A 15,778-nucleotide genomic window follows, 5' to 3' on the forward strand; every position below is an offset into this window, starting at 1 on the left:
GTCCATATCCTTTCTATTATGATATTAACATACATGGAAATGAAAGGCATTATATATATAGGCCTACATCAAATTAAACTGACATGGTTAAATTTTAACATGGAAAATCTAGTTCATAGTTAAGCTATGATATGGCTAGCGCGAACCCGCTCCCCTTTCTTAAATGGTTCTGGTGACATCTTGTTCAATTCATTAAGGATTCCCTTTTCTGTACAGCTACAACTATCGCATCCCTTTCTCGCTCCCTTTTCTATTACCATGAAGGGACATGAATACGACACTTAGCACCGGAAAAGTTGCAATGGTTGCATAGGCCTGGAGCAAATGAAAGGGTGTGGTCTCGGATTTTACCACGGAATTCTATTTCGGTCATGATGTTTATAAATACGATAGCTCGCACCCCTTTCTCGCACCACTTTCTGTTAACTGCAGTTTCTTCTGTACATTAATTTTCACTACAGCTACAATGACACAAATTTAAAGTCGCATCCATTTCTCGCTCCCCTTTGTACATGTTGTATATGAATTACGTATCCTTTCTATTATGATATTAACATACAGGAAAATGAAAGACTTTAAGGCCTACATCAAATTAAACTGACAAGGTTAAAAATTTAACATAGAAATTATAGTTCATAGTTAGATGCTTTAGCTATGATAGGGCTAGCACGATCCCGCCCCCTTTCTCGCCTTGTTGTAATAATAACTTGTTCAATTCATTGGTGTCCTTTCTGCACAGCTATAACTATCGCATCCCTTTCTCGCTCCCCTTTTACAATGAAGGCACCGGAAAAGTTGCCATGGTTGCATAGGCCGGGAGCAAATGAAAGGGTGTGGTCTCAAATTTTACAGCGGAAAACTAGTTCGGTTATGATGTTCATAAATACGATAGCTCGCACCCCTTTCTCGCACCACTTTCTGTGAACTGCAGTTTCTTCTGTACATTAATTTTCATTACAGCTACAAAGACACAAATTTAAAGTTGCATCCATTTCTCGCTCCCCTTTGTATATTAAGTCCATATCATTTCTATCAAAATTCATTGGTCCCTTTTCTGTACAACTACAGCTATCGGGTTAGTCCGCATCCCTTTCTCGCCCCCCTTTCTATTACCATGAAGGAACATGAATACGACACTTAGCACCGGAAAAGTTGCAATGGTTGCAAAGGCATGGAGCAAATGAAAGGGTGTGGTCTCGGATTTTACCGCGGAATTCTAGTTCGGTCATGATGTTCATAAATACGATAGCTCGCACCTCTTTCTCGCACCACTTTCTGTTAACTGCAGTTTCTTCTGTACATTAATTTTCACTACAGCTACAAAGACACAAATTTAAAGTCGCATCCCTTTCTCGCTCCCCTTTGTATATAGTTTGTATCCTTTCTATTATGATATTAACATACAGGAAAATGAAAGACTTTAAGGCCTACATCAAATTAAACTGTCAAGGTTAACATTTTAACATAGAAGTTATAGTTCATATAGTTAGATGCTTTAGCTGATAGGGCTAGCACGATCCCGCTCCCCTTTCTCGTATTGTTGTAATAATAACTTGTTCTATTTATTGGTGCCCTTTTTGCACAGCTACAACTATCGCATCCCTTTCTCGCTCCCCTTTTACAATGAAGGCACCGGAAAGTTGCCACGGTTGCATAGGCCGGAGCAAATGAAAGGTGTGGTCTCAATTTTACCGCGAATTCTAGTTCGGTTATGATGTTCATAAATACGATAGCTCACACCCCTTTCTCGCACCACTTTCTGTGAACTGCAGTTTCTTCTGTACATTAATTTTCCTTACAGCTTGTACCAGGTTTTTTTTTTGAAATATTGAACTTAACTTTCTACAAGAGTCTGCGTATAGAACCGGGAAGTTTAAAATGCAGAGCAGGGTTTTTGGAAACTTAGGCCTAACCATGACGAAAAGTGAAATCGCCTTGACAGAGATTTTCATTTCTTATTAATTTTTCATGATAAAGTGAGCATGGTGAGATCAGATTAAAATCCAAACCCAGCTACACGTTAGTACAATAATTTGTGAGTACTCGATCAAAATCGATAAAATAAGCAAACGATTTTGCCTAGCAAATTTCAATGAAAACTCAGCCCGGAGAAAAAGGCCGTCATACTTTTGGCCCGAAATATTTCCATAAAAACTCCTTCATTGCAGCTTAAAGTTCTGCAATTTTTTCGTTTTTCAATGAGAAATTATTCAAACATAGGCCTATTATAGGACATTGTAAATAAAGGTAATTTAATGTAAAAAAAACAAATATCTAGCACGGGTCACAAATTTCAACATCATTGCTTACCATTTAAATTAAATAACCCGACTTCATAAGCACCATTGCCACTTGTATTTGTTCTCTAATTTCTTATTTAAATAAGTTTAATCTAGTCTCACTTTATAAATTCAGAAAAATTATAATCTATGTTAAGGCGATTTCACTAGTTACGCAGGTTTGAATAAATGATTAGCTGCATGTGTGATAAGACGTGTATTCTTCCCGGATAAAGTCATAATCGTATAACACTGAGGAATATGTGAAGATTTATGGTGAAGTTTCAAGTTGAATTTCATTCCACTATGGATAAGTTGTAACCTTGTATCACGTGTATAGCAAATCTTTGTGGGTAAACCAAGCATGCCTTGTAGGAATATTCCATCGTAGCGGTTATCTGTTGTGCAAGCGCAAAACCTTGGCCCTTCCATGCGTGGTTTGATCATCAGTATCACATTGCACAGTGCGCAAATCCTTGGACCTTGCTTGTGTGCTTTGATCACAGATATCATATTGCACAGCACCATGCATGGCATGCATGGTTGTGCACACTGCAGTTTGATGAGTGAAACCATATGGTGAAACTTAATCTGTGTGCCACGGGTTTCATGTCACGGATACTGACAGAACAGGGTCAGATTCATTAGAGGCCATTAATTCCTACCTGGGATAGCCGGGTAGGCCAAAGCTAACATTAAACACGGCGCCTCCGCCTAATGCGAAACTGGTGAGAAATGCAGGCCCAAAAGCCCCAAAACAGGCTGAAAATAAATAAAAACAGGGGAATTTGGACTCACAAAAAACCTGAATTCAGGCTAAAACCTGAAAAGTGGCATCTCTGTATCATGAATGAACAAGATGGGTTGCCAAGTTTTGAATTGGGCTATATTCCATTTGAAATCCATATATCCCCTAGAAGACATGACCCTAATCTCCCACACAGGGAGTGTGAATTTCACTATAAATGGGTTTACCTGAATGGTTGACTCGACTCTATTTGAATCTAGAATCCCTGTGTTTGCAATTCAGATCTTGTCTTCCATTGGGGGTGTATGTATTTCAATTGGAATAGCCCAATTTATTGAGTAGAACCTACCCCTTGCTCCTCAAAGCCAAATAGATCCCACTTATAATCGATCGCATTCTGACGTCGCTTCCAAAACTCACAGAACGTTGTAGCTGTAAAGAAGAACAGTATACTCCAAAATTTATAAATCCAAAATGTATTTATTATACTGAGATATTGCTGCATTATGCACTAACATTTTATATACTGCCATCCTATTATATTTGTAACATTGAAACTTCTATCAAGAATTAAAAACACAAACGCACACCCCCCTGTGTGTGTTTATTTGTTGCCAACCGAGGACATGGTGTTTTGCTATCTAACCGAGGATGTGTGTATCATGTTTTCATCGCCTAAACGTGGACTAAAATGGCGGCTTTTTGTGTGTATAATACGAAATGGAATTTTATCCATCAACTGCTGACAGTAGTTTTTACACGTGTGGTCCTCGGTTAAGGCAAATAGCGCTATAATGCATTTAGCATGCATTTGAGGTCTTTTGCAGCAGTTTGAGACTGCAGACTGTCCTCGGTTGGAAGTAAGTCCGCAGTTTAGGGTGAAAAATCTTGTGTGTGTCCTTGTTTGCAGGCAAACACGTACGCACCACTACCATGTGTGCGCCAACAATTGAGGACCTTGTGTATTATTGCTATCTAAACGAGGATGTCTGAAATGGTTTTAATTGACATAGCGAGGACCAAAATGGCAGATTTTTTGTATGTATATATAGAAATGATATGAAAATGAGGTTGTATCTCTCAAATGCAATTTCTTTTGTTTGCAGACCTCCTTAAACCAAGGATGGTCCTTGTTTGCAGGTAGGTCAACGGTCTTGATGTGAAAATGTGTGTGTCCTTGTTCACCAGCAAACACTGACACACACCCTCACATTCCATATGTACATCCCCACATAGAGAGCAGAAAACAAGGATCTAGGATTTCCGAGTACCTTTAACTTGAAACCTATCTAGGTCTTTACATCTGGAACTCTAAGCCAAACTATGGACCTGCTTGTTTTACCGCAGCAAAAGAGAAATGGACTTATGTATTTTTAAGTTATGTATATTTATGTTTGCAATACACTGGTGGGGGAAAGAAACAATGGACATCCACTGTAGGTGTGTGACCATCATTTATCAGGTGTGTCGCCTTGCTTGATGGTGTTTATGCGTGCACACCCCCACTCCCACAGCACTACTAGAAAAACTTACCCCATAAAGACATGAATGCAGCAAAGAACACAGTAGCCTCATTGTCAAAAAGGAAAGTCAACTGAAAATTAAAAAATACAAATGCAAGTTTATCACACCCTATTATAGACCCACTTCTTCCGATTTACAGTACTAAATATTTGACGTACCCCCATAAAAATATCAATTTTGCCCTGTTCAGGAAGGTATGGGGAGGCAGCTGCCCTACCAAAATTTTGCCCCTCTGTGGGATGCTGACCTCATTGATTTTTAGATATTGGAGCATTTTTGCCTATTTTCATCAAAAAGTTGCCTTGCCCACCTCCCTCCTTCCCTCTGGAAAATCCTGGCTATACCATTGCTTACCCTAGCAAATACACAGCCAGAAGACAGGATCCAGTATGGGCATCTGGGATTACTGCATTGTGGACACATGGTATATGTTGCTGGGTCATCGGCTGCACACAAGTCATTGCTGGAAAATAAGAAAGAACCTCAATCCTACAGTATTCTGGAAAACCAATTCACTTTTATCATCATATTTATTTTTACATAGCGCTGTACATGTTTAAGTAAATCTCCAAAGAATGGGCTATTTCAGTTGAAATCCATACACCCCCTATGGAGGACATGACCTTAATCTCCTAAACAGGGGGTGTAGAATTCAAATGGAGTCACCCATTCAGGTAATCCCATTTGAAATTCACACTCCCTGTGTGGAAGATTAAGGTCATGTCTTCCATAGGGGTGTATGGATTCCAAATGTAATAGCCCAATGTGCAGCCCTAATAGGTGAAAGGATGTTTCTTCCATTTACATCACTAACAATGTACTTCCTTTTGCAGTGGTTGAGGTTTAACTTTTTTTTTACTCACATGGAAAGGTTGTAACTACAAAGAAATTCATAAAAATGTTTTTTGTCTTTGGCACATACTTCAACAATAGAAAGCATCTTCATCTTATTGTCTTTACAACTAGTTTAGTTGGAAGAAGCGACTAGCGTGCGTGCACCCCCCTAGTAAAAATGAGGATGCAAGTATCAGTTCTTGCGCAAGTTCTTGACCCTCAGAACAAAGGAAACTTTCAAATACTTGCAAATGCTTGCATCCAAATGCTAGTATTTCGGACACTTTTTCTTTAATCTGCAAGTCTCTTGAGTGAATCTTGAGTGACCACGGTCATGAGGAGTGTAACCAACTTGCATTTTACTTGACTTTTTTATGCAATTTTATGCAAATATATGCAAGGTTTCATAATTGACACCTGTCAATTATTGTTCTTGCCCTGTTATATGCTAATTTGTAATTTGGTCATCTACCCCTGTTCAGAGCTCTGTTTTGCCTAAGCTGCATGATGTCTGTTGAGTTGTCTATACCTATGGCTATACATAAATGGATCAGAGGACTTCATTTATGTGACCTCAAGTAACTGAATTATCGAGTCATGGATTTTTTTAGAGACTAGAACTTAGAAATCTATAACCATTGCATAATTATGGTAGGGAAAATCAAAACTCAACCTGACAAACGCCCTAATCGCAAGACCATTGACGCTGACCTGAAACAAGATTTTACAATGGAAATAATCTCAGTTTCAATCAATCTTCTTACAGTGCTACTGTGATTTTGTGTGCAGTGACCGGGCCCACTGCAATGACACCAGTGCATAAAAAGTTCTGAATTTTGATATTCCAAACAGAGATCGGAAGTTTAAATAATCAAAATCTGTGATGAAATTTACTATTTTACTACATTATTAAAGTTCTTCTGTCCCTCTCAACATCTCTGGAATATCGAAAAAATCGACTGTGCATAGCCCTGCTTCGGACCCTGCTTCCACTGATTTGTAATGCTGCCTGCATACTAACTTAAAATGGCATAGTGGTGTTTTTTTTTCAACAGCGTCATGAGTGTGATCTGCACCAGCCTTACTATCATTATACTCCCCTTTATCCCCGGCCTTTATCGCCAGACAAGCGGTGTGGACTCTGATTAGCAAGATTTTGTCTTTCACAAACATTGAGGCTCAGTGTCAGTCAATTAACACTGCCATTAAGCGTCCATGGGCAGCTGATGAGCAGGCACTCAAGTTTCATGCATGGTACTTGATCTTTGCTGGGGTGAGCTCATGTTTGCATGCGATAGGCCCAAGTTCACTGTTCAAAATTGAAAATTATAGGCCTATAACTTGAGCCAGGCTGAAAAGCCTATAACAAGCATGTGGCATACATGTATACCCTGAACATAAGCCATTCTGTATTGAATATTTTGTGAAAAACTTTTATAAAATTCATAAAATCGTATAGTTCTAAAATATGGATCTATTTCTATCTAGGATTAGTATGTCTTGTATAAAGCATTGTTATCTAAATGTTAGTATTCTTATCTCTTTCAGTTTAAATCACTAAATAACACTTTTCAGATTGTTTGTTCTTGTCTTCTTTATCGATGGAGTCATTCATAAGAACTAAACACTCACGTTTGGAAAGGAATCCAAGAATTATGCAAACCTTATAATTCTGAATAAAATCATTCTACTCCAACAATCCCCTGTACATTATACTATATTTAGTAACCGAAATGGTAACCTGAGCTTTATTCCTTTTATTTGAAACCAATCCTCTCACATCCAATGCTGTATGATTTTACACCTCTCCTACTGCAATAAATATGCTTTACATTTTCTAATTTTTCTTTGCTTACTAAATTTTATTATCCAAACTGTTACACAACACATCGACACATCACATCCAAGCTTCCATTGGACGCCCGTTCCTTTCTGTAAGGAATTTCTATTATTTTTATTTTAGTTTTTCTCCTGTAAAATAACTTTCAATGACTTCTATTTGCCATTTCTGATATTAATCGTATCTGAAGGTTTTTTTTATTCTTAAGTGCAATTTGAGTGGAAGTTTTTTGTCAATGTCTTTTTGCTCCAAATGTTTTTGATCCAAAGTTAATTGTTCTGAAAGGTTTTAACTCCAAAAGGTTTTTAATCCGAAGAATTTTTCCGAAAGGTTATTTTTATGCGAAGGTTTTTACTCCGAAGGTTTTTGTTCTGAAAGTTCAGTGTGTCTGCTAATTTATGTGTTATCGTCAGTAGATAGCAATACATAAATGAATAAATGCGGTATTCGGTGCAAGTAGACCATTCAACTATCAGGTATTGCGTGAGTCAATGATTGTCAAGTGTCCTCGCTAGAACTTACGTCTTATGCAAGTTTCTTTCCTGTTACCGCAGCGTGCTTGTGTGTGCTCCAGAAGTACTTGCAAGTAAGTGGGTTGTCATTTTTTTTCTGAAGGGGTGGGGGGTGGGTGTCATGAAAATACTGTCCAGGTTCGCAGTTTTTTTGACCAAAAAATAAGGGGGTTATAGATTTTTACACCAAAAATAGTGGGGGTCAAAACATTATTGACGGTCTTGTGAGTATTACCAGCAACATTTTTCCAATAAGCTACTACGGTAATAAATATAGAGCACACTCAAAAATTCTGTGTGATGCACGCACATTCTTTTCGGGTAAACTTATAGGGGAACAAAATATATATAATGTATTTCTTGACATTTTTGGATAATATTTGTGGTGTGTGTTGGGATGTCATAATTTTGTTTCAAACTATGATAGGGGATCATAAAATATTTCAATCACGAAATAAGGGGTCATAAAAATGTCTCTGGTCACCGACATAATACATGACCCCTCTGCCCAAAAAATGACAGCCCCTAAGATGTGCTTGATTTTGTGCTATCTTCAGTAGAAAGCAGTGGCGTAATGATCAATATTTGGTATTGTCATTGCAAAACAACCCATGCAGATGTCTCTGTTAGCTTCTGTTGGCCATCTCTCCTATCTAAACGATCATTCATGGGTTGCAGGTCAATATTCTGAAAGATTTTTGTTCCGAAAGATGTTTGCTCCGAAAGCTTTTTGTTCCAGAAGTTATTTGTTCCGAAGGGATTTGATTCTGAAGTGCAATTTGATCCGAAAGGTTTTTAATCCAAAGTTAATTAATTGTTCCAAAAGATTTTAATTCCCAAAGGTTTTTAATCGAAAATTTTTTATTCCCAATGGTATTTTCCCAAAAGTTTTTTGCTCCGTAGAGTAGGTATTTTGTTCCAAAAGTCTGTTTCTCTGATTTGGAGTAATAACCTTTGAACAAAACCCCTGAGCCAAGGCAAATAATTTGATATATTTTCAAATGAGAATTGAGCATTTTTAATTTTTGCCCCCTTTATGGCCATATTTGATCAGCCGGATTCCTTGTCATAGGATGCCAGAGAAACAAAATCACCAAAAAATCGCATATGTACCATTTTTCAAGGTTACTGTGTTGGTCTCTTGTTCATCATCTGGATTAATGTCTAATGTGGTCTACTGAAATAGCGTCGAGGCAATAATAGAAAACATAACTAGATATACTGCAGCCTTGAAGTCCAGCCGTGACCTTGAAGTGACCTCTGATGACCTTGAAAAGATTTGGAACACAATTGCATTTGGTGAAAGATGTAGGCATTAAGCTTAATAGCCAGGCGATGGTGGCCGACAGTCATTTAATGCAGCAACAGCCAATAGCGTAAACAAAACAGACAATATGGCGGCAACACTGCCTGATTTTTGATCGATCGATTTTTGATCAAAAATTTTATTTTTGGTCAAAAATGTAATTTTGGTTTTAAAATGTTATTTTGGTCAAAAAAGTGATTTTTGGTCAAAATGTGAATTTTGGTCAAAATGTGATATTCTCAATAACATTTGGTGTGACATTTTGATCAAATAACGCGTGAACGAGACATCAGAGGTAGTGCAAAGTAGTCTTTCTCTTTGTCCGCTTGGGTAGGCAAATGAAATTTTTGAGTGTGCTATATATTTATTACCGTAGTAGATTATTGGAAAAATTTTGCTGCTAATACTCACAAGACCCTCAATAATTTTATGACCCCTTATTTTTGGCGCAGAAAATATCTATAACCCACCCCCCTTATTCTTTGTTTAACAAAATACTGTGACCCCTCCAGTATTTTCATGACAACCATCCCCCTTCAAAAAAAAAATTACAACACACTTACTTGCAAGTACTTTGCAAGCACACGCAAACACTCGGCAACTTGACATTGTAGATAGTGCAAACTATTATTTTTCTGAATCTCTGGCAGATGAACAATTTGCTGCCATTTTCAAGAAAATCGGAGCATCTTTATTTTTTACCCCTGTACAAATAGAAGACCTTTTAAGCCACTTAACGTTAGAACTACGGGTTGGATTGAAAAGCATCCTCAGGGGTCCGGGATTACCTGCATCCACCCTATAGCTTGAGGATGTAAGTTTAGCTTACTCAATTCTCACATTGACAATCTTCGCCGCTGTATTTTATTCCACATCAGAAATATCTGGCGAATCCGGAGATTTATTGATTCAGACACATGTCATCACACAGTTCGTGCTTTGGTCATTTCACGCCTTGATTACTGCAACGCGCTTTATACTCGCCTGTCATCTAAGAATATGAGCCGCTTGCAACGCCTACAGAACAGTGCAGCGCGTGTTATATATGCTGTTGGTCGTCGAACTGAAGCTGCGCCATTAATATCAAAACTGCACTGGCTTCCTGTGGCACACAGAGTAACTTTTAAGATCTTGCTTCTTGTGTACAAGGCACTTCATGATCAATCACCTACTTATATTGCTCAAATGTTCTCTTATTATGTTACTGCTCGCCCACTCAGATCTTCAAATGATCCTTCACGGCTTGCAATTGACAGATTCAACTCTGTTGCTGGAGAACACAGGTTTCCTGTTGTTGCTGCCAAAGCATGGAATGGTCTACCACAACACATCAGGGGAGCCTCATCTACAATCACTTTCAAGAAACTCTTAAAAACACACTTGTTCTGACTTTCTGGTTTTTATTGCTTATGTATTTTGCTCATGTTATTTTTGTAAACGCAATGTTGCTTTGGCGAATTGCGTCCTAAGAAACTTTTGTATGTATGTATATGTATATATGTATTAGCTACGATTTGGCTATCTTCTGCAGAGGCAACTGATAGCCAAACAGGAGTTTACGCTGCAATGCTATCTTCAGTAGATAGCAATACCAGAGTGTACAATGCTCTCTATAAAGTGTGTATAGCAGCAGTAGACAGTAATACCTGAGTGTATGTTAGAATTACGTGGCCTATTATCAGTAGATAGTAATTATAACAGAGTGTCTGCTAATATGTGTGCTACCGTAAGGAGATAGCAATACAGATATGAATAATGAAATTCAGTATTCAGTGCTGGTAGACAATTCAACTATCATGTATTGCGTAGTCAATGATTGTTAAGTATCCCTTGCTAAATACTTGCGTCTTATGCAAGTTTCTTTACTGTTACCGGCAGCGTGCTTGCATGTGCTTGCAAAGTACTTGCAAGTAAGTGTGTTGTCATTTTTTTTAAAGGAGGGTGGGTGTCATGAAATACTGGAGGGGTCACAGTATTTTTTAAGTAAAGAATAAGGGGGGTTATAGATTTTCTACACCAAAAAGAGTGGGGGGTCATAAAATTATTTAGTTCACATGTTATTTGATCAAAATATCACAGGTCACCATTGAGTCCATGGTTAATAACCTTTGTTTTCTCGTATCTCGGCAACTTGACATTGTAGATAGTACAAACTATTATTTTTCTGAATCTCCTCTGGCAGATGAACAATTTGCTGCCATTTTCAAGAAAATCGGAGCATCTTTATTTTTTTACCCCTGTACAAATAGAAGAGTTACCTCTGACCTTTTAAGCCACTTAACGTTAGAACCACAGGTCGGATTGAAAAGCATCCCAGGGGTCCGGGATTACCTGCATCCACCCTATAGCTTGAGGATGTAAGTTTAGCTACGATTGGGCTATCTTCGGCACAGGCAACTGATAGCCAAACGGGAGTTTACGCTGCAATGCTATCTTCAGTAGATAGCAATACCAGAGTGTACAATGCTCTCTATTAAGTGTGTATAGCAGCAGTAGACAGTAATACCTGAGTGTATGTTAGAATTACATAGGCCTATTATCAGTAGATAGTAATTATAACAGAGTGTCTGCTAATGTGTGTGCTATCGTCAGTAGATAGCAATACAGATATGAATATTTGAATTCAGTATTCAGTGCTGGTAGACAATTCAACTATCATGTATTGCGTAGTCAATGATTGTCAAGTATCCCTTGCTAAATACTTGCGTCTTATTCAAGTTTCTTTACTGTTACCGGCAGCGTGCTTGCGTGTGCTTGCAAAGTACTTGCAAGTCAGTTTGTTGTCATTTTTTTAAGGGGATGGGTGTCATGAAAATACTGGAGGGGTCACAGTATTTTGTTAAACAAAGAATAAGGGGGGTTACAGATTTTCTACACCAAAAATAGGGGTCATAAAATTATTGAGGGTCTTGTGAATATTACCAGCAAAATTTTTCCAATAAGCTTCTACGGTAGTAAATATATAGCACACTCAAATATTTCATTTGCTTACCCAAGCGGACAAAGAAAAAGACTACTTTGCACTACCTCTGATGTCTCGTTCATGTGTTATTTGATCAAAATGTCACAGGTCACCATTGAGTCAATGGTTAATAACCTTTGTTTTCTCCTATCTCGCAACTTGACATTGTAGATAGTACAAACTATTATTTTCTGAATCTCCTCTGGCAGATGAACAATTTGCTGCCATTTTCAAGAAAATCGGAGCATCTTTATTTTTTACCCCTGTACAAATAGAAGAGTTACCTCTGACCTTTTAAGCCACTTAACGTTAGAACCACAGGTCGGATTGAAAAGCATCCTCAGGGGTCCGGGATTACCTGCATCCACCCTATAGCTTGAGGATGTAAGTTTAGCTACGATTTGGCTATCTTCTGCACAGGCAACTGATAGCCAAACGGGAGTTTACGCTGCAATGCTATCTTCAGTAGATAGCAATACCAGAGTGTACAATGCTCTCTATTAAGTGTGTATAGCAGCAGTAGACAGTAATACCTGAGTGTATGTTAGAATTACATAGGCCTATTATCAGTAGATAATAATTATAACAGAGTGTCTGCTAATGTGTGTGCTATCGTCAGTAGATAGCAATACAGATATGAATATTTGAATTCAGTATTCAGTGCTGGTAGACAATTCAACTATCATGTATTATGAGTCAATGATTGTCAAGTATCCCTTGCTAAATACTTGCGTCTTATTCAAGTTTCTTTTTACTGTTACCGGCAGCGTGCTTATGCGTGTGCTTGCAAAGTACTTGCAAGTCAGTTTGTTGTCATTTTTTTAAGGGGATGGGTGTCATGAAAATACTGGAGGGGTCACAGTATTTTGTTAAACAAAGAATAAGGGGGGGGGGGTTACAGATTTTCTACACCAAAAATAGGGGGTCATAAAATTATTGAGGGTCTTGTGAATATTACCAGCAAAATTTTTCCAATAAGCTTCTACGGTAGTAAATATATAGCACACTCAAATATTTCATTTGCTTACCCAAGCGGACAAAGAAAAAGACTACTTTGCACTACCTCTGATGTCTCGTTCATGTATTATTTGATCAAAATGTCACAGGTCACCATTGAGTCAATGGTTAATAACCTTTGTTTTCTCCTATCTCGGCAACTTGACATTGTAGATAGTACAAACTATTATTTTTCTGAATCTCCTCAGGCAGATGAACAATTTGCTGCCATTTTCAAGAAAATCGGAGCATCTTTATTTTTTTACTTCTGTATAAATAGAAGAGTTACCTCTGACCTTTTAAGCCACTTAACGTTAGAACCACAGGTCGGATTGAAAAGCATCCTCAGGGGTCCGGGATTACCTGCATCCACCCTATAGCTTGAGGATGTAAGTTTAGCTACGATTTGGCTATCTTCTGCACAGGCAACTGATAGCCAAACGGGAGTTTACGCTGCAATGCTATCTTCAGTAGATAGCAATACCAGAGTGTACAATGCTCTCTATTAAGTGTGTATAGCAGCAGTAGACAGTAATACCTGAGTGTATGTTAGAATTACATAGGCCTATTATCAGTAGATAGTAATTATAACAGAGTGTCTGCTAATGTGTGTGCTATCGTCAGTAGATAGCAATACAGATATGAATATTTGAATTCAGTATTCAGTGCTGGTAGACAATTCAACTATCATGTATTGCGTAGTCAATGATTGTCAAGTATCCCTTGCTAAATACTTGCGTCTTATGCTAGGGGGGTGATCTCGAACCAAAGTTTTAAAATACTTGTGAAAATCATTGTAGTGATTTGGTGTGAGTTGGAAAATGGCTTTTATTTCGTTCAATTCGGGCATTTTACCCCCTGGACATGGCTTCTGAAGTTTTCATGTTTTTGCCCATTTTAGTGCATTGAAATGTACAGTATTGTTAGGCTGCATGTTAGCTAATTAAAGTTTATGGGTGGCTTCAAAACTCAGCCGCTGGTTGACCGGCAGTATAGTGGCAGTTGAACCGCATTCCATATTGTTTAGAACAATGCAAACCGGATCTAACCGGGTAGAACCGGTCGGAACTGGCGAGCAACCGGTGGATGTGTTTTGAAGCTCTCCCTATAAAGTATGTGATTTATCTTGTCTTGTTTTCAGTGCTCTCAGACTAATGAAAAATAAGAATCACTGATGTTTCTGATGGAATATTCAGAGATATTTTCATGGTAGGGGTTGGTTGGATTCTGAATTTTAATCTCTTAATTATAAAGTTTAGTTGAAATGCGACGGGAAAACATTTTGACTCCCTAATCCAACCCCTTCCACAAGAGTATTATTTAACATTTCCTAATTGAATTAAATCAGTGTAGGTAATCATTGGTAGTGGGGAAATATGTCATGATTATTTAAAAAAATGTAAACAAAAATGTCCAGCCGGGGGTGGTTTATGCAACTTGTACATCAGCCTGGGTAACCACCCACTCTACGCCGGACGAGAGGTGGCCCTATATGGGGTCGGAAACCACTGAAATATCCATGACAAGAGGCCATGAAAATCTGTAAAATTGTTGAACAGTGACCTGGGACGGGCAATTTTACCTTGAAGATTTACATGGAATTTGTTCAGTTATTTTCAGCCATTTTATTGAATATTATCTTTGACTTTCCCCATGTTCCATATGAAGGTTCATCAACCTTCAGCATTGGATCCCTTATAAATGTACCGTACTCACAACCAATTATCACCCATAGTATAATACTATACTGACTACTAAAATCAATGGAACTTTGACCTCTTGGGGCCATTTCATTTCTATATTGTTATATTGTTGATTGGAAGAAATTTTGGCCACACGTGTGAAGTCAATTTTTTTTTCCTATTTTCATCAAAATGTAGTGAATTTGATTTTGCCAGGTGTCAATCTAGACTGAAATGGAGTCATTTGCATGAATTCCTTGATTACAGCAAATGTCATCCATAAACAAATCATACATCCGCCACTTATTCATATCATTGCCTAAAAACCCATCTCTTTTTCTGAAAATAGCCACATCTCTTGAAGGCCATCACAAGAAGTCATGAATATGCAATTAAAGCAGACCCCTATTGCCAACTTTGGAACTTGTATATTTGTACCCCAATGTTGTCAGAGTATAGCACCCAGTTTTGGTTCTTGGGCTCGAAATATTGCAATTAAGATTGTTTGTTTCAAATATGGAACATAAAATACCCAATTCTAATCTATACATTTTACACCTACACAAATTTGGGCATATTGTTTATGGTAGAGACTTGATCCAAGACGCCGAAATTAAGAGTATATTCCTTATAAATAAGGGGTGGTGCAATAATGTGCAATAATCATGTGTACCCCAGGGTGGCCAATTCCCAAAATGGTCTGCCAAAAATCGCTTGCCCACCCCACCCCCTTTGGCTGTGCAAAAAAAACTTTGCTCCCCTTTCGACGTGCCAAAAAACCTTTGCCCAACCCCCCTTTGACACGCCCAAAACAAAAGATTTTTTGCCCTCCCCCCCCCCTTACACATATATGATTTTGGGGAACCCAAGTTTAAAACCTTAGATTGTCTTATCATATAATGCGAGCACAGTGATTTTGCATATTTGAACATTTTCCTACACATATTTGAGCATAATATAGAAACGGTGCCCAAAAGATCTGTGCCAAAATCGCTTGCCCCTCCCCTTCTTTCTTCGACCTGCCAAAAATCGCTTGTCCCCATTCAACCTGCCAAAATGCTCCCTTTTTCGCCTGCCAAAAACTCATTGCCACCC

The 15,778-nt window shown here is 38.2% G+C and overlaps 1 protein-coding gene across 1 annotated transcript in view; it reads right to left on the bottom strand.

Moving 5' to 3' along the window:
* Positions 1-15,778, bottom strand: part of LOC140139013 (anoctamin-4-like) — an 89,392-nt gene that overhangs the window by 35,195 nt on the left and 38,419 nt on the right. Inside the window, exons 11-13 of the mRNA XM_072160795.1 lie at positions 4,906-5,014; positions 4,561-4,621; positions 3,377-3,459 (exon numbers count right to left, since the gene is read on the bottom strand). Of these exons, the coding sequence (XP_072016896.1) occupies positions 3,377-3,459; positions 4,561-4,621; positions 4,906-5,014 (253 nt within the window). The remainder of the gene's footprint in view (positions 1-3,376; positions 3,460-4,560; positions 4,622-4,905; positions 5,015-15,778) is intronic.

Source organism: Amphiura filiformis, chromosome 18, assembly GCF_039555335.1.
Source record: "Amphiura filiformis chromosome 18, Afil_fr2py, whole genome shotgun sequence".
Lineage (NCBI taxonomy): Eukaryota > Metazoa > Echinodermata > Ophiuroidea > Amphilepidida > Amphiuridae > Amphiura > Amphiura filiformis.